This window comes from Neoarthrinium moseri, assembly GCF_022829205.1.
Source record: "Neoarthrinium moseri strain CBS 164.80 chromosome Unknown scaffold35_Wmoseri_CBS_16480, whole genome shotgun sequence".
NCBI lineage: Eukaryota > Fungi > Ascomycota > Sordariomycetes > Amphisphaeriales > Apiosporaceae > Neoarthrinium > Neoarthrinium moseri.
In genome coordinates, this window is record NW_026055149.1 from 278,153 (window position 1) to 295,762 (window position 17,610).

General features: G+C 52.8%; 7 protein-coding genes across 7 annotated transcripts; 4 read left to right on the forward strand and 3 right to left on the reverse strand.

The window, feature by feature from the left end:
* Positions 1-227: 227 nt before the first annotated feature.
* JN550_008422 (uncharacterized protein) lies at positions 228-1,454 on the reverse strand (the record flags this gene model as incomplete). The annotated part of the gene is made up of 1 exon (XM_049320381.1): positions 228-1,454. One exon carries the CDS (start codon positions 1,452-1,454, stop codon positions 228-230), a length of 1,227 nt encoding a protein of 408 aa, XP_049169644.1.
* A 627-nt stretch (positions 1,455-2,081) lies between these two features.
* Positions 2,082-3,724, reverse strand: JN550_008423 (uncharacterized protein; the record flags this gene model as incomplete). Its single annotated transcript, XM_049320382.1, has 2 exons — positions 2,082-3,344; positions 3,398-3,724. 2 exons carry the CDS (start codon positions 3,722-3,724, stop codon positions 2,082-2,084), a joined length of 1,590 nt encoding a protein of 529 aa, XP_049169645.1.
* Positions 3,725-4,136: 412 nt separating this feature from the next.
* Positions 4,137-4,878, forward strand: JN550_008424 (uncharacterized protein; the record flags this gene model as incomplete). Its single annotated transcript, XM_049320383.1, has 5 exons — positions 4,137-4,187; positions 4,248-4,268; positions 4,343-4,427; positions 4,538-4,745; positions 4,827-4,878. The coding sequence occupies 5 exons, from the start codon at positions 4,137-4,139 to the stop codon at positions 4,876-4,878; spliced, it is 417 nt and encodes a 138-aa protein (XP_049169646.1).
* Positions 4,879-6,547: 1,669 nt separating this feature from the next.
* On the reverse strand, positions 6,548-8,168 carry JN550_008425 (uncharacterized protein; the record flags this gene model as incomplete). The annotated part of the gene is made up of 9 exons (XM_049320384.1): positions 6,548-6,832; positions 6,888-7,012; positions 7,062-7,144; positions 7,209-7,359; positions 7,435-7,594; positions 7,660-7,671; positions 7,734-7,742; positions 7,795-7,850; positions 8,072-8,168. The coding sequence occupies 9 exons, from the start codon at positions 8,166-8,168 to the stop codon at positions 6,548-6,550; spliced, it is 978 nt and encodes a 325-aa protein (XP_049169647.1).
* Positions 8,169-9,127: 959 nt separating this feature from the next.
* Positions 9,128-10,892, forward strand: JN550_008426 (uncharacterized protein; the record flags this gene model as incomplete). Its single annotated transcript, XM_049320385.1, has 7 exons — positions 9,128-9,245; positions 9,296-9,313; positions 9,369-9,392; positions 9,443-9,543; positions 9,594-10,021; positions 10,070-10,161; positions 10,213-10,892. The coding sequence occupies 7 exons, from the start codon at positions 9,128-9,130 to the stop codon at positions 10,890-10,892; spliced, it is 1,461 nt and encodes a 486-aa protein (XP_049169648.1).
* An 864-nt stretch (positions 10,893-11,756) lies between these two features.
* Positions 11,757-12,684, forward strand: JN550_008427 (uncharacterized protein; the record flags this gene model as incomplete). Its single annotated transcript, XM_049320387.1, has 5 exons — positions 11,757-11,837; positions 11,914-12,004; positions 12,053-12,257; positions 12,312-12,444; positions 12,499-12,684. The coding sequence occupies 5 exons, from the start codon at positions 11,757-11,759 to the stop codon at positions 12,682-12,684; spliced, it is 696 nt and encodes a 231-aa protein (XP_049169649.1).
* A 1,611-nt stretch (positions 12,685-14,295) lies between these two features.
* On the forward strand, positions 14,296-16,515 carry JN550_008428 (uncharacterized protein; the record flags this gene model as incomplete). The annotated part of the gene is made up of 1 exon (XM_049320388.1): positions 14,296-16,515. The coding sequence occupies one exon, from the start codon at positions 14,296-14,298 to the stop codon at positions 16,513-16,515; it is 2,220 nt and encodes a 739-aa protein (XP_049169650.1).
* Between the last annotated feature and the right edge of the window lie 1,095 nt (positions 16,516-17,610).

Here is a 17,610-nt window from a genome sequence, read left to right on the forward strand (position 1 = left end):
GATGGATGGAATCGAACGGGACGGCCTACGGAGTTCTCGGGAGCTATGGCTGATTTGAATGAAAGACGGACGGGATTTACGGATCTCTATCAACAGACTGGACTTGGGAGTTTCTTTTCACACGTTTATATTAGGATGATACCTCGCAACAGATAATCCGATTCAATTCGACTATAATACATGATCTTAAGATTTTCTGCTTCCCCAGTGTAGCATACTTCCCCCCTCTATGCCTTGGCAGTGAGCTTACCGCCCGACACGCTCGCCGGGCCGCTCCACTGCAGCAGCTTGGGGACGAGGGGCTGCATGAGCTTGAGCCAGACGGTCTCGTACAGGCCGGGGCTGCCGTCGCCGGCCTTGCTGCCGGGCTCCAGGCTGCCGAGCAGGGTCGAGTTGGTGCAGCACGGGCTGTTGGTGCCCCAGAAGGGGCCCGCGGCCCACGCCGTCCAGCCGATATACTCCGGGTTCTTGGCCATGTAGTTGAGCATCTCCGGGACCATCTTCTGGCACGAGGTCGAGTTGGAGCCGCCGAACTCGGTGATGAAGGCCTTGAGCTTGTTTGTCTGTTGGCGACGCACGCATCTTAGCCTCGCCTCGGGATGACAGGGGTCACAGGGAAAGAGAAAACCAACCTTCAACCAGCCCGTCAGTGCGTCCAGGTTCGTCTTCGGGTCACTGACGCACTCCAGGTGCCCACCGCTGTAGTCGTAGTCGAGGTACTCGTGGATATCGATGGCGGTGTTATTGGCCGGGTCCACAAACTTGTTCATGGTGGCTGAGCTCGGGTCGCTGCCCTCGGTCCAGGCGTGGCCGCCGGTCCAACTGTTGCCGGGCATGATGATGAGGTTCTTGGCGCCGGCGGCGCGGATGGCGTCGATGGCGGCCTGGTTGTTGGCCAGGACGAGGCTCGTGGCCATGTCGTGCGGCTCGTTCATGAGCGCGAAGATGACGCGCTCGTTGTCGGCGAAGCGCCGGCCCAGCTCGCCCCAGAAGGCGCCGAACTGCGCCGTCGTGGCCGCCGTCGGGTCCGACGCGTTGCCGATGACGCTCCCGCTGAAGGGCTGCGAGCTCGGGTTGTTGTAGCGCATGTAGTTGTGCGGGTCGAGGATGGCGTAGGCGCCTTTCGTCTTGGTCACATAGTCGACGGCCTGCTTATAGTACCCAAAGTGTGTCTCGTTAAAGGTCGCGCCAAGACCGGTGGCAAGGGGACACATGCGCTCCAACAGGAAGGCAATGCGGAAGAGGTTGACATGGTTCTGGTCCACGTAGACATCGACAGCTGCTTCGCTGATGAAGGAATAGTCAACGCCAAAGCGGCCTGGGAGACCAGTGCCTGGTGTCGATGTTGGCGACCAGACTCCGAACTCGCCGCCAGACTCAGCAACGCCAGCGTAGTAGATGGTGGCATACGCGCCGGAGACTAAGGACGCGGCCAAGGAGATGGACAGCTTCATCTTTACAGTCAACCTTGCAGAGAGTCACAAAGAGAAGGGTAGAGAAGCTAGTATTCTTGGCCTACATGCTAAGTCTACCTTACTCGCTTTTGTAGCATTGCCTTCCGCCTCCAAGTCCTCGGCCCACCGCGTCGTGTTGAAGTCGGGGTATGTTGTCAAGTGTCAGACCCGCGACAGGAAAGGGCCGCCTGGTTCCGTCCTTGTCCTCCAATAGGTGTGAGGCAAACAAGGATTGGCAATTAGTGTGCCGTACCTAGATCACGGCCCCAGACTCCGGGTCCCGGCAACGCGGGCAGGGTCCCGGATGCTGGATGGCAATTCATCTGTGACATGTGCATTTCTCTCGCGTACCTGAGCAGGACAAGCTGGTCGAGATGAGAACGAATTATATACTATTATGGGTATCGTTGGGGGGAGATCCTGTACGGAAGCTGGTGCTCCGTGCCGGATACGGTGGTTGTGGACCGACCGGCGCAGAATCTCCAGAATCTCCGAGTCGGAGTCGGAGATCGTAGATCGAGTGCCCGAGGCTCCATGATGGGATTGCGAGCGCGATGGCACCCAACAAGCCGCATCTTAGCCGTGGTTTGCATTTGGCACCATCATTGTCCGAGACTGCAGTGACGACTATAGCGCGCCACCCACAGCCTTGACAATCCACATGGCGATCCGCACATGGAGTCCCACCCGCCGGTCAGTCCTTGTGAAATCTTCAAGGCTGACAGGCTTCGCATAGTCCTGTAGCCAGACTTGCTCTTCTCCGAGCCGTTTCTTCAGCTCAGCATTTTCGGTGACAATGAGAGCCCCGGCTTCCAGGTCATGAGAGTAACTGCGCTTGGTATAGTTGGAGCTTCCAATAATGGTCATGGACGGGCTGTTCTCCTTGGGAAGAGTGATCCAGAGTCCCTTGGCATGATAGGTCCAGCCTTCAGGCTCACCGACTGTGCCTTTTCGCCATTCCTTCAGAACAATAGCGGCTTCGCGCTTCTGTCGGTGAATAGCTTCCAAGAAACGGCGGGCCAACAGAGTGTAGGCATCTGGCAGCATGCCAGAAACTCCCTTCGATCCGTAAAAGCCGTTTGCCTGTGGCGATGCCGTGATGACGGTACAATTTGATGATGCAGTAGACATGAGCAGGTTTGTCAACGATGGGGCCGGGTTGAAGTAGCCGGCGGTGAAAGTCCACGACGATCCAGCATACTGAGGCGCGGAAAGCGTCTGCAGGACATGAGACACTGCTGGTAGTTCGGTCGATGTGTCCGGCTTCAGCAGTTGTGACAGCTGGCCAAGCATGTAAACGGTAGTGTCTGGAGCCGCACCCTCTTTTCCGGCTGCAGGAGCTTGAAGGGCCTCCTTCGGTGAGATGAGCGAGTTGACAACAGCGGTTGAGCTCGAGATGAACTGCTTCGGGTCCTCCAAAGGGGATGGGGCCGCGTTCTCGGCCGGCCATACGAGCTCGAAACCGGATGGTGTTTTGCTAGGCTCTACTTGAAAGCTGAGAGAGGTGACACCTCTGTATAGGCCTTCAAAGTATCCAGTTACCTCCTTGGACGAGAAAAGATGGTATCGGTCCTGTCTGTTGGTAAAATAGTCGGTCGACAAGTTGGCGCCGGACAAGATGATCTCGTCATCGATGCCGTAGAGCTTCATGTGCTGCAGCCCCCATCCCTCGTTGATGCGCTTGGGAATATGCCTTTTCCGCAGCCCGGTCAGGTTCGGGGTGTGGTACATGCGTATCTCGACACGTTCGGGGCCAAATTCGGTGATCAGGGGCGCAAGGAGGGATGCGCACGACGGGTTCGGGGCTTCCCTGGTTCCTCGCAGTGCGTCGGTAAGGATGCTCAACTTCAGGTCCGGGTTGGCTCGTAGGGAGTCCTGAAGAGTCGCGATCTTGATACCAGTCAGCAGAAGAATATTTGGGCCCGAGACGAAGCACACTGTACCAGGTCTTGCTCTGACTTGCCAATGTACAGGGTGGAGAGGAAGATGCGCCTCCTGGCACCCCTGATCTTGGTCTTCAGGGTGTCGTAGAAATCGGCCGGCGACTTGATAATGCTGATCTGGGAGCCTTGGATCCTGAACGAGGGGGCGATCTTGTCAAGCTCGTTGGTGAAGGGCGCCAACACGCCCACCGAGCTGGGACTAACCGGCGCAGCAGCACTCGAGGGCATGGAATAGCGGCGGCGCTGGACCTTGCCGTAGCGCACCGGGGTCCGAGACAATGCCGGACGCAGCGTCTGGCAGCATCGCGAAGCACCCCGAGCTAGCATTGCCGAAGGATGGGTCGAGGACTCGGGGAGGGGAAGGATTTGATCTGGCCGAACGATCTGAGCTGACTACATGGTGATGGCTTCACTTGCGGACCAGGAACCGCGCCCTGCAACTTTTCGAGCTTGGGCCACGCGCCGGGGGAAGAAATGATGAAGGTCCGGGGCATTTAGCGCGTTCTGGGGGGGGGGGGGGGGGGGGGGCGTGTGTCTACTGTGTAGGTGTCTTGGGTGTACCGCCGTCCCTCTGTACCCCCCTGTACCGCTCCGCCTGGTCTGGCGCTGGCGTCTCCCGGTTTTCCCGACGTTGGCCCGGCCCGGAGCTCTGGAAGGTCAACCACTTTGGCATCACCACCATCCCGAGCATCCAAGCAACCAAGCCGACGCCGGTGAGTCCAATTGAGCCTCGCCCACCATGTCCAACATTGTGAGAACCGCCCGCAACCTGTGGAAGGTCGGCGTCAAGGTACTGCCCCCGCTCCCTGCCGCCCCGAGCTCATGACTGACGATGCGCCCGCGCAACCAGGACTACTTCCACCAGATGAACGTACGCAGACCCTCTCCGACCACCCCATGTCCCCCGAGCCGAGCGAGTGGCCGCACGTCTAACCATCCCCGCAGTACATCGGCGACACCAAGGCCGGTGTGTTGATCGGCACCGACAGGTTCGGCAACAAGTACTTTGAGAACAACGAGGAACTGCCGCGTACGTCCCCCGCCGACACATGACCGTGTCTTTGTCTTGCCTTCTCTGCACCCATGATACCGGTGTCTGTTTGGAGACGAGGAAGCTCACACGCTGCATCACAACCACAGTGCGAACGCGCTGGGTAGACTACAAGGTCCACGACTTCGACGCCGCACAGATCGAGCCCGGCTGGCACGCCTGGATGTCCTACGCCGTCGACAAGGCCCCGTCCCAGGACGCCGGCCTCGCCTACCAGCGCCGCGCCTGGGAGGACAAGGACGCCAATACCATTCCCAACCACACCATGACGAGGGGAGCCTACAAGCCCTACAACACGTGAGTTGTCCCCGTTGTCCCACCTGGGTGGTCGAGCCAGTGAGCAACGGGACAGTTGCTAACCACACGACGGGGAAACAGTGTCAAGCCGAAGCACACCGCCTGGGAGCCCGTTGCTGCGCAAAGACAGTAGAGGAAAGGCAGGCCGCGAGGGGAGTCATTCTGTACATACTAAGATAGAGCAGGCGCACCTTCGTGAGGCAGTGAATATGATATCCATACCGTGAGATCGAAAGTCTTGCTTATCTTAACACTGGCTACTTCCCAGGCTCTCCGAAGCCTGCAAGCGAATGATCTACCTGTGATATCCTAGGCTGCGGCTGAATAGTTAGAGACGGTGCTATGGAGGACCGCCAGCACACATACAATACCGCAGTCAACTGATAGCACCTTTCCATCCGGCCCGCTTGGGAGCTCCGATGAACACTCCCTACGTCTTTGGCATCCTTGGTTTCTAGGCCTAAAAGCCATGTACAGTCTGTGGAGTGAAGCCATAACCTTTCCGGCGAACTGGGCTATGTAGTATTACCAGACGATGAGGCGAAGAGTGCCTACAGACGCTGCTGTATAGCTTGCATGTCCTTTGCTATTGAGCTGAATCGGCATTTGGCAGTGACGACATGGCAAAATTGATCATTTCTATTCGTGTTTTCTTCATCAAAAAGGAACAGTTGCAGCAGAAAACCATACATATTATGGATGCCCCAAAGGCGCTCGGAATGTTGCAAGGACCATGAACGAGAGTCTCCGTCCGCATGAGCAAGTGGGTGACATATGGCGCCACAGACTCCAAAATGTTTGGACAATTAAGTCAAGGAATAGATTCGCATCTGATTTGTTCTTTCCGCAGCCAAAATTATGAATTCTTTTAGAGAGGCAGAAAGCTAGAGAAGACACGAGATCCCTTGCAGTAATGCAGCACCGCCAAACACATTTGTTTTCAGTTGTCTTCCTTGGCCCCATGACCTGTTCTAGCATAAATAACAGGCTTGGTTTTGCCAAGCCACTAGACCACCAACGATTGCTTTTCTCAGCCCGTCTTTTCCTGCGTGCAGACAATTTCACGGCCATCACATTAGACACACGGCCACTCGTCAATTAAATGCAACTCGAGCTGCGGCAGCAAAAAGATGACCGGGACGTGATTTGAACACGCGACCTTGAGGAATCAACACTAGGTTAACTGGAATCTCACGCGCTACCAATTGCGCCACCCAGCCAATTCTCCTGTAATTGGAGTCACAAGGTAAAGGTTGTGATTGGTCAGGTTTGGGGTACCAATCATAGCCTATGTGTGTGGTATACGCCACTTGAATGACTGCCACACTGGTAGAGACCCACCACCTACATCGCTATCGAGTCTTGAGCTTGGCCGGTTCTCTTCGTCGCAAAAACAATTGTCGAATTTAGCAAATCAGACATGAAACGGGAAACAGCCATTTCCCGCTACCAGTGGGATCCCCTACGGCCGGCGCTATTCTTGCTGTCAGTGATATATCGCTGTTTTTACAGAGAGCAATAACTTTGGCCGAGTCTCCCGCGTGCCGCCTACTTATGTACCCAATTTCAGGCGCGTTGGTAAAGGGCTAGCAACTTGTTGAGGGTCAATTGCGTTGATGCGGGATCACACACCCGGTGATACAGGTAAACAATATAATCACTAGAGCTCAGTTGTACAGATCAGGGGACTGCCTCTGTCTATGAGGATCTTGCTTAGAAGGCATTCAACACATGTTTGGACTTGACCATGTCTCCTCGTTTCATGCTGCAATGGCTTAGTCATGCTATGATGCATGTTTGACCTAAAGCTCGTCTTTGGTGTCATTCTTATCTCCTGAGCATCCGCAGCCGTCCTTCTTGCAGGCTCCAGCGCATCCCACGGCGTGCGCGGAGCTCCATCCCGACACACTGATGGTCGGCTCGCCTGAGTGCTTGCCAAAGTAGCACATGCCGCTGTCCTGCTGCCAGTCGACGGACTGACAGGCTGGTGCTGTTGCACAAGCTGCCATGCACGCCTTCAGGGATGGAAGCTTCTCCTTGGCGAAGGCCTTGACGCCGTGGCGCTTGCAGCAGTCCATGTGAAATTTCTAGTGATTGGTTAGTCGGAGAGGGCCTTCAAATCGTGTCCTGCTGGATACTTACCACCCCAGACGGTGAGTCCCAAGTCTGCCCATTAGCATAGGGACACTCGGTACTACAGAGGATCATGGGGTCATCCGCTGCTTCAATGGTAGGGGGCTCCATGATGAAGGCCATGTCGTGAAGTTCTAGAATCTGGTCAGAATCCTTTCAAAATCATACATATTTGTCACATACTGTTGAGGCACGGCTTGGCAGCTTCTTCGCCTTCGCTGTATAATCTGCATGCCCAAGTGGGACGTCCGCCTTCCCAAGAGACACTTGCAGCCTCGTTAGCCACCGCCTAGAGTGAGAGACTCTCCAAAACGCTCAAGGCTTGCTTACCTATTACAGCCTTCGGTTTCGCTGCAGTGGTTGAAGCATTCGCTCAAGGTGCTAAGGGCCAAGGTTGCAAACGGTGCCTTGGCTTCTACATGGGCGTTGCATCGGGTGCGCATGTAAGTTCCTCCAGAGCTAATGAAGATCTTGTTGTCATCTTATAGTGTTGAATCTCAATTAGCTATCCAACTCACTGAGCTGTTCGGGAACAGGAGTTCCAAATGGAGCATACCTTGCGGACACTTGCTGTCCGTAGTGTACGATCCGGCTTCAGCTACACTCTCCACGATGAGTTTTGGCGATGCAGGACAGCTCGCCGGAGTTCTCTCTTGCGGGTCTGGCTGCGGATCCTTCTTGCGCTCCTCAAGCGGAAACCATGTGTTGACATTGGGCTAGTAAACGATACCGGTTAACACCGTAGACTTGGCTTGTCAGGAAGGTCTCTGGAGCGACTTACGTTGGGAACCAGCTGAACATTGTCAACAACAGATTAGACAGACATATGTAGCTGCATCTTGATCGTGCACTTACCGGTATGTACTACGCGTGACGTTAGTCTTTGTTGAATCGACATGTCAGAAATCGAGCTCACCTCGCGGAATCGAACGCAATTCTTAGTTCCCCAATTGTAATCAGCAGATTGGCAATCTGGATGCTCCGAGCAAAAGTCGGCACATTCTCTTTGGGAATTTTTCTGTGCGCTATCAAGTTGCTTGGCATGGGTTCCGAAGCCGCACTTTAGCTGAAAAGTTACTGGATTGGGCTCGGGGCTACAGGTAGTTTCTCATGTCAGTCTTAGATCTTTATGTTCAAGAGAGTGGTAGGTATTGGAGCTTGCGTTGTGTATTGAAGGTCCTTATCCTGAGGACAAATATAGCGAGGCGGTCTGCCTTTGGCAGCTTGAGCATCGACAGCTGCGAGCTGAAGATAGCCGAGGATAGCAGTGGCGATGGTACTCTGGAGCATTTTGCTTAATCTACTGTGAATGAAGTAAACCCAAGTGAATTGGATACAAGTTGGCAGGCCCAAGAGAGAGGGGGTGGCACTGGGTGTACTTGATGCTTCTTAAGATGATACAGGCTTGAGATAGAGCTTTATCCAAGGGAACAACTTTCTTGTTCAAGCGGATAGTGAAGCAACCTTTGGAGTGATCCAAGTCTTGATCGAAGCCAAAATTGAGACGGATGTCGTAAATGTGGATGTCTAGAACCATGCACGATGCGATATAGTCAATACGAAAGGCGGCACGGGTGGTTAGTGGAACATGAAGTTGCATACAACAACACTAATGTCAGGATTGAGAGCTGTAAGGTGGAGTAATGGATAGCTCAACTAGATTGACTGCGTTGCCAGCTTCATGAGGTGTTCAGTGATTGGTCCCACCCAAGTGATTGGCATGTCTTGAACGCAAGTCTTGGAAGTGCTTTTTGACTCTTCTAGCGAGCCGCTCCCGCCATCTGCACGGCTTGAAGAAACCTGCATATAAACCGCTAATAGAGTCGGGCGGCTCATGCACAGGTGACGCACGACGACCTGTGCTATGGCTGGGCGTCAAACATAGTCCCTATTTACCCAAAATCAAGTTTCGCAGGATCTCAGGTGAAGCTGTGTCCCAGAGATCTGGTGTGACTGATGGAAAAGAAACCGAGCATTCCGTGTGTCAGATATGCAAGGCGGCATCTGCAGCTGAGAGACCTGGACTCAAATGAAGATGGAGACTGACCGCCGTGTCAGCATCCGGCCTTTCTCCAACTTCATGCGTTTCGACATAGTCTTGCCCCGGCCGCTTTTACAGCAATAAGTCAGGCATTCGCAGAGGTTGGAATCCTTTTGCACTACCTCATTCACAAGCGCTCAATCTCAATATTCGATTTCACTTGAGGACTCATTGTAAACCTCATCAACACATCTCATTACTTGTCATCATGGTTGGCTTCAGCTTGGGTAAGAGCACCCTGTGTCTGATGCTAGGTGCATCTATGGTAGTCGCAGTTGACCCAAGTCCTGCTGATAAGAAGTTCTGGGACGACAAGTGCAAAGCCAGTGAGTATCATGATGAGGATTCGAAATCATAATTGCTAACTAGTTTCCAGAACATGGGCAACTATACTGTGAGTAGATCTCCAGGGGAATCATCAGAGCATGACTAATTTTTATGTCCGTTAGCGATGGTATTCGACAGCAATGGGAGTATGTATCATTGTTACAGTCACTCAAAGAGATTCACTGACAATAGTCAGAACCAACTACCACTTGCAGAGCGCCGCCCTTTAAAGGATGCTACTGGGGCCCTTACACGAACCCGAAGACCAACCAACCAGGCTGCTGCGAGAAAGGAAACGTGAGTGATCCTGCAACACTGCCACATTGTTTTCAAACTGACTTGAGCAGGGAGAATTCTCCACTGATCCTATTGCTACCCTGGAAGGAGGCTGTTGTGTAAAGCCTCAGAAGTATTCTTTCGATGTTGGTGCCAATCAAGGAGGATGTTGCCCCCAGGGCCAGCATCTGTCATGGGATACTTCCGTACAGCCTCTGCTCAGGGATGGGAAGTGCTGTGATCCTGGCTTCGATACCAGCGTCGACAAGGCGACCAAGCAGAGCTACTGCTGTCCTCAAGGTCTTTCCTATGTCTCTGACCCCGCCACCCTGAAGGGAGATTGTTGCGAACCTGGCAAAATTTTCTCCATTGATGCCGGCACTGGCAAGGGCGAGTGTTGTGATAATGGCCACGTATACAGCATAGACGCCTCGACTGGAAAGGGGTCATGCTGCGCTGCAAATGCGGAGTTCAAATGTGACTGCAAATGCACTCCGAAGTAAGTCCATTCTTCCTGAGGTGTAACCCTTTCTGACTTAGCACCCAGGCCTCCGGTTGATTACAATCCTGAATGCCCCAAGAACCACCTGCAGATCATTGAGAATGGTGGCAAAAAATGGAAGATATTCTGCGAATTGAGTAAGTCTACATTAAAGCCGGTTGATGCACCCTTTTCTGACTCCGTTCTAGTCAATCACGGTGCGAACGACATTAGCATAACGCCCAACGTCCCCAACCACGGTCAATGTATCAACAACTGTGCTAAGGACTCTAAGTGCGTGAGAGCTATCTACAACGCAAACATCAAGACTTGTTATCTCCGCACTCATGGAAACAAGGAGGACGCAAAGACTCCCGGCGGCTACGCCAGTGCGCATCTGATTGAGGACAGCAATAATGCAAATACTGCTGCCCCCCCTCAGAGTAGTCCGCCAGCCACTGCTCCTCCTGCCACCAGTCCCCCGGCCTCCAACCCGCCACCTTCCAGTCCTCCAACAACCAATGTCCCAAGCACTGACGCCCCGTCAACTGCTCCACCACAAAGCAGCGGCTCTCCCGGTGATATTGGTGACCCTAAGCACTGCCCCGATGTTGGAAACCGACATGTTGATGTGGGCGGGGTCATGTACGAGATTCAGTGCACTAAAGGAGTATCTGAGAACTTCCCAGACTACAGAGTTGCCTCAGCAGCGGATATCGGTGAGTGCGCTGCGCTCTGTACCGCCGATCCCAAGTGCCAGGGAGTGAACTTCTACGATGATGGTGGAAGCGATGGCTGCTTGATGATGTCTGAGCACGAGTATCCAGCCACTGGCACCCCGAGGCCCGGGGATAACCTGATATCTGCTGTTCCGATCAAGAAACGTTGAGTTGGAAATTTGTGAGTGTACCATCTACAGTTGTATACCATCCAGAGTAGATGTAGCACATCGTTGGAGGCAATTGGGGGTGAGGGAGTTAGTTAGGAGATAGATCTTTGGCGATTAGGGGAAGAGGTAGCTTTCAGAATACGACGCATCCTTCGGTACACCATGACCTTGAAATTTTCTATTGTTCGTATAGAACATGTAACTAACGCAGTCGTACTTCTGAAATATTGAGGGCATCACTATGCAGGCGGCCTGTTTCTTCCTTCATGACACCACGAATACTTCCATCATGACCTGGTCAAATAGAAAAGGGTTAGGCAAAAATAGTTGTCCACTTGTAACGCCGGTCATCAGTCATTCCGTGAGTCTATTCCATAGTTCCAAACCGGCCTCCACAGAGCGAGACGTTCGCAGTATGGGAGCTACATTGCATTGCCTCGGTCCCGAGGAGCATCCGGTTTCCAAAGTCAAAAACGGCACCCATTGATCACAAGACTTCGGCAGGCGCGGTGATATCCGGCAGGCAGGCCAATGTTTCACTGCAGGACTAATGCAGATCTCAGATCTTGCAGAAACAGCTTCTCGGGAACTGAGAGCCCTGTCTGAGCTTGGCTGACTAATGCTGTCTCTGCTGCATATTGTCCCTTGGTAGAAACACGGCACAAGAAAGTAACTTAAGGTTATGGCTCCGCATTTCTGTTTCGCAACCCACTGCACATTGAAGTCATTCATTGTCCTAGGTGGGACAGCAGCGACTTTGGTGTCTCCTGGTTGATTCTTAATGTTGAGTATTTCTCGATTCCGACTACCTCAGTTTGGAGGCAAGTATACAGGCAGATCACTTTACAATTATCAAATTGGAAAATGAAGTCCCATACTATCCTGAGCCTGCTGCTAGCAAGTGCCTCAACGCACGTTGCAGTTGCTCAAAACGTCAGCCCGGAGGTAAGTTCCCCTTGTAGTTCTCTGTTTCATAAGGATACCTGGCGAAGCGAACAACACATAGCTGAAACCATTATAGGAGTTTTGCAAACAGGCGGGACCAAACTATGTCCCTGCCTACGAGCCAGATGGTTCGTTCGACGGAAACTGCAAGATCCAGGATGGGAAAAGTATGAGCCTATACAGAAGAAGGTGCCTACGTTTCTGACCGATCATAGTCTGCCTTGGGACCGAGTACAAAGCTCCAAAAGGAGGAAGCCTATGCTGCGAGGGCGGTAGCGTCATGGCGATTGACTCCGCGACTAAAGATGCAGATTGCTGCCCGCCAGGCAAGATCTATTCGAAGCGAGCCTGTATCAATCCTCCGCCTCCTCCTGTTCCTCAAATCACATGCCCAGGCTCCAATGGGCAGTGGGTTACGAAGTAAGCACTACCCTTATTATCACGTGCCGCGAACTTATAAATAACAAATCCAAGGAATGGGGTGAGATTTCAGGTCTGGTGCCAGCGTAATATCATCGAGTACACCGACCCCTTGGACTGGAGTGGCAAATTCTCCGCAGTCATGAACATGAACAAGCGAGGGTCAGCGACCTTCCAAGACTGTCTCGTAAGGCCAATCAATCCCCCACAAAATAGACTCAAAGTTGACCATCCATTCAAGGACGCATGCGCGGCTGATAAGAAGTGCCAGGGCACGAACTGGTGGTATGGAAAAGGGATGTGTGGCCTGAACAATAAGCAGCAGGGTGGCAGCTGGTTCAGCCGTGGAGGTGACTACAAGAACCCTCCGGATGTTGCATGGATGGACCGAAGAGTCATAGCTGCGGTAGCTGTTCCCAAGCGGTAAAAGACATGACTTGATCACATTACAGACTACGGAGAGGGGAACTTGAGCTAGTTGACCTGTGGGACTAAATCCAGGGTATGATGCTAAGAAGCTTCCCTGACGTTAATGAAGGGCGGTTGATGGTATCGAAGTCTTTTTGGATTTTATACAAATGCTGGTTGTTACTGCGCGATGAATGCACATGGATATCGTGAAAAATTGTGAATACATTTTGCCCCATAGCCTGTCAAAACCAGCACCATAATGCTACCATGGATGGACATCTACAAGTTGACGAAAATGATACAAGGGGCGAGGATAAAAGAAAGAAGTTGACGACTCATGAATGAAATCAAACGAACAGAACACCCTCATGGGTAGGACTACGTGGGGTTATACTGCAAAGAGTCTAAGCCCCGTGGATGAAAATCGAATATGCTGAAGAGTCCAGCGTCAGTGCGAGAACACGGAATATTTTTCTGCCACGTAGGAACTGTCTCACCACATCGTAAATTGGACATTCGATATTCTTGGAAAGTAATAATGAAACACTGCTCCGGTAAATGCAAAAGTGGAAGCTACTAGCAGAAATCTGGGTTCGGACGGGCGAAAGAAATATGAATACGACCAAAAGCACAAACACTGTCGAATACACATCTCGGTCATGTACACGCCTTCTACCGTCAAAAACTGCCCGTTAGGATGATAAAGTCGTGACTGCTTATTCAAGTCTTCACTTTGAACGTCTCCAATACCTGCGTAATTTCTCCAAGGTGTTGTTTAAATGATCTACCTTCTCTACACTGGCCATCCAAGCGCTGCCAACCGTGACCCAGGAGGGATCTCAACGCGTCGGCACAAATGGGACCTCATCATCTCCTTTCGATCTTGCCTTCCTTAGCCATTTCTGTATTTGCGATTCGCACTTCAGAACGCTCTCATATCTACTTCTCCCAACTTATGCCACAGAAGGACCGGAACGGGCATCCCTTCCTTCTGAAGAGACAGTGACAAATGGGCCTCTGACAACCGCACATATTTCAAGTTGTGAACCTTTCTCGGGGAAGTATTCCAAGCAACCTCACTCCATAAAGAGCTCCTACCAGATCGAATTCGGTAGTTCTCTCCTCTTACATCTCATAAATCTCCCGAGAGCCGAGTTTTGCGCATCCTTCGGGCCGCGCAGTGAACTAATTACACTTGGTCTCAACTCACTGCTTCCTTCCATCTACGGCTGCTATCGCAAAAGCAACCGTTATCCAGTCTTCTCACTTCGGTTGATCGTCTTCATCAGCCCTTCACAAGCTACCCGTGGCCGGAACTACGTACTTCAGTTCCCCCAAGTCACCTCATCTAGTTTCATTTCCCAGACCCCAATTTTCTTCACCGGGAACACGCCTTCCCACTTCTGGCAACACTCTTCAATATCACTGCGCATACAATTTGCGAGAAGTAGAGGGGAAAAAATACGAGTTCCACCTCAGCACACTACAAGCGACACTCCGCTATCACACGTTCTTCCCCGCAAGAATTTTCCTCTATTCCTTCCATTCTACAACCTTCACTTGCCTCGTCCCATATTCTCAAGTCCTTTCTAGGTTCAACTCGTCCCATCGGTGCTACATCATCGCCATGGATAAGGAGAACGTAACCTTATCGGCTGGTACCAGCTTGACAGGTGGCGGCGCGGATGCTCATAGCAACACAAGTCTCGGCCAAAACCTCGCACTCAGCCCATCTCGCGGCCTTGGAATTGTCGCAAATGGCACCGATAAAGCTCTCGGAGGCTCAGTTGCACCCCAGCGATTCGCTCCGCCTCAGCCCGCCCAAACATCTGCACCTCTACGGTCGCCATCAGCAAATGCCGGCGGTGTCAAGCGCGGTGCCTCCCTGCTCGAAAAGCCCGAACCCAAGAAAGCTCGACCGAGAAAAGACAACGCAGGTCATAAAGGCAAGTCGTCCGCGGTAAACAAATCAGGTTTGCAAGGCTCCGGACAACCCTCCGATGCTATTGACCCCGACTCATGCGGGAAGCACCTTGCACAGTTGATGACACGACTTCATCGCGTATGCAAAGAAGAGGGCCACCCTGAACGACTCTTCGAGCTGACCGCTCAGAAGATCCTGCGGGATGCTTCGATAGACAATATACTAGTTGTGTTGAGGAGCCGATGGTCGAAAAAGCTGTCCCGACATGCGACTGATAGCAAGAAAACCTCTGAGAACAAGACGGCTGATAGCAAGCCTTTCGGTCTCCATCCGGTCGATATTCTGATATTAGACAGTCTCTGGACGCAGAAAGAACTACATGGTGCCAAGAGGTCATCCCTTCGTTCGCGGATCCAGTTAGAAAAGGACAGTTTTCGCTCAAGCGGCGGTAGCTGGCCGATAGGCGAATGGACACCTGCAGAGGAGACGAAATGGGGATCTACCAACGGGGCAGGCGACACCGACAAGAATGCGGCCAGCGATGACGAGGATGGAGCCTTCACAGACGATTTGAAGCATGACACCTCATCAGGACCAAATTTCGGGCAAGGCGGTCCTGCTCGGCACACAGAACTCGAGGGTGGCAACGAAGCCAGACCCGTCATGCCACTGACAAATGCACCGTTTCAGATGCCCTCGTTCCTCGGAGAACATGATGCTAGTAGCAAGCCAGCCATCACTACTAGAAGGGGAAATGAGGACATTACTACCCATAATACAACCAGCAACATCAAAGATTTCCGGGCACCTTCTACTCCGAGCCGAGCATCTACCAGTAGTACCAGCGTCAAACAGACTGTCGCAGTGAATGAACAGCAGTCGGCCCTCGGCAAGTCATCTTCAGACATCCAGATCAAGTCAGAGAACCAGTCCCCGAGTTTTCTACCCGCTGTATTCAGTGTTCCTACGCGTACCAATGGCGACGGAAACGCAAATCAGGATCGAGTGGCATCGGCAAAGGGCCAAATTACGCAAGCAAACATTGAGGTCAAACCCGAGAACAAACCCCCTAGACAATTACCTGATCAGGTAGTTCCTCCTGCGCCAACTGGTGTCAAAGAGACTACAGGTCAGAAGCTCGCACATGCCGCAGTAGATCCGGGCCAGGCTAAAGACATGTCCAATGCGACTACCATCCAAGCTCAGGATACCGAGCCAATTACCGTATCCGACGACGATATGGATGATGATGTTATGTCTATCGATCAGAAGCCGTCTCGGACTAGCAAGAAGACTCGCCAGAAACCAGCAAAGCCACAATTAACGATACAGGGAACCAACGCCAAGGCCGAGCAGCTGACCGAACGGTTAGAGCGCCGCGAGTCTGTCTCAACACGTCCGTCGCCAGCGACTATCCGTCCTTCCTTTCCTATCCAAAATCAAATGGATAGTGTTGGTGCAAACCGCGAAGGTGGGCTTCACCAGATCGTTAATCATGGGCTTCAACATCAAGGCTTCAACGTCGCCCATCCTGGCGGCTGGAGACACCCGTGGCCGTCCTCGTCCCTGAGTCGTCGCATCATATTTCCCGTACAGGTCGAACCGTGGTATCCCAACCAGGGCCATGTCGCCAGTATGCCATATACAGGCGCGACCCACCCATACCCACCCCCAGGCACCTTACATGCCCCGCCGCCCTCTATGGTACAGATGCCACCTTATGATGGATACGGCCAGCAGGATCCCAGCCTTTGCTTCGGACTTTCTGGGCGCGAGGCAATGGCCACAAACTCACGTTGGTATGGGCAGCCGGAAATGGCATCTCCACATCATGGCGGTGGTGCGCAGGGTAGCTGCTTTCGTAGAAGGGCTGATGGATCGCGCGAGATGCGTCGTGATTCTGAGTGGAACGATGGACAGTAAACGACTACAGAATGGGTTTCGCTTGTGCTACGCATGGCATATGGATGGGGGAGAAGCTTTCTTCTTATGGGGTTCTCGCTAGTAATGTTATCGAGGAACGGACTGGGAGTGTCATACCTCACTAGGTAGTGGGACGAGACTCGTTGGACGCCATATGGGACATGAGGATCAAGTTTCACGGGCACGACTTGCAAGTGGCAGCATAGTTTCTGGCTTATTCATTGCTATTAGCATAGAGAGACCCGTAACGAACAGTAGAATGATGATTGATTCTCTGACTTGGGAAACTCGGCCTAACATTGACGGTGAGTGTCTACTTATGTAACGTACTGTGATTTTGGCCAAAGTGATAGAGCTTCTCCTACGGGGCGCGGATGGATTATCAGCGCCAGGTTCAATTCATCTGGTCTATCACGGCAACATCAGCATTTGGCTACACCTTCTCGAGGCTGGAGTAGCAGGTGAGTGGGTGAGAATACGGGTTTAGTTCCGATGTGACCAGGAACGTCGGCGCCAAGATATTCCCGGCAAGTTACCGGTGCCATGCAACCAGGGATCTAATCTACTACCATACCTACAGTAAGTACGGAGTACGGTAGGCCGACCCCATCAGCCCATGTGGGGGAAGCCCAGCTGAGGGTGGCAAGGGAAGCCCAGCAGCCAATCACTCGGGGCGATCTACCACGCTGGGCGTGTCCAGCACCCGAGACGTCCGTTCGAAACGTTCTGGATGTCAGGCCGCGTACGCTGTTGGCTGGCCGCAGGCTGTAGGATGCGCGATCGCTGGCTGCTAGGCACGGCGATTGAGGGAAGTGGGACACCAGCTTGCCGGGTTAGCCAAGGGACCATCCCGCCCAACATTTGCCATCTCGCATCGGGACTTCTGCAGGAAACAATTGGGCGGCTGATGAGCAGGCTCTCTCGGTCATCGCAGCAATGTTTGCCAGTGCTTATTAGACATCATTATCATCATAGACTCGACGGCTGTTTGATTATACTTCCACTCGGTCCCTCATCCCCGCCATCCGAAGTTCCCAGTGTATTGGCATTGCGCTGAAGCTGACGCCGACAATACGAGAAGCTTCGTCCTGCCGC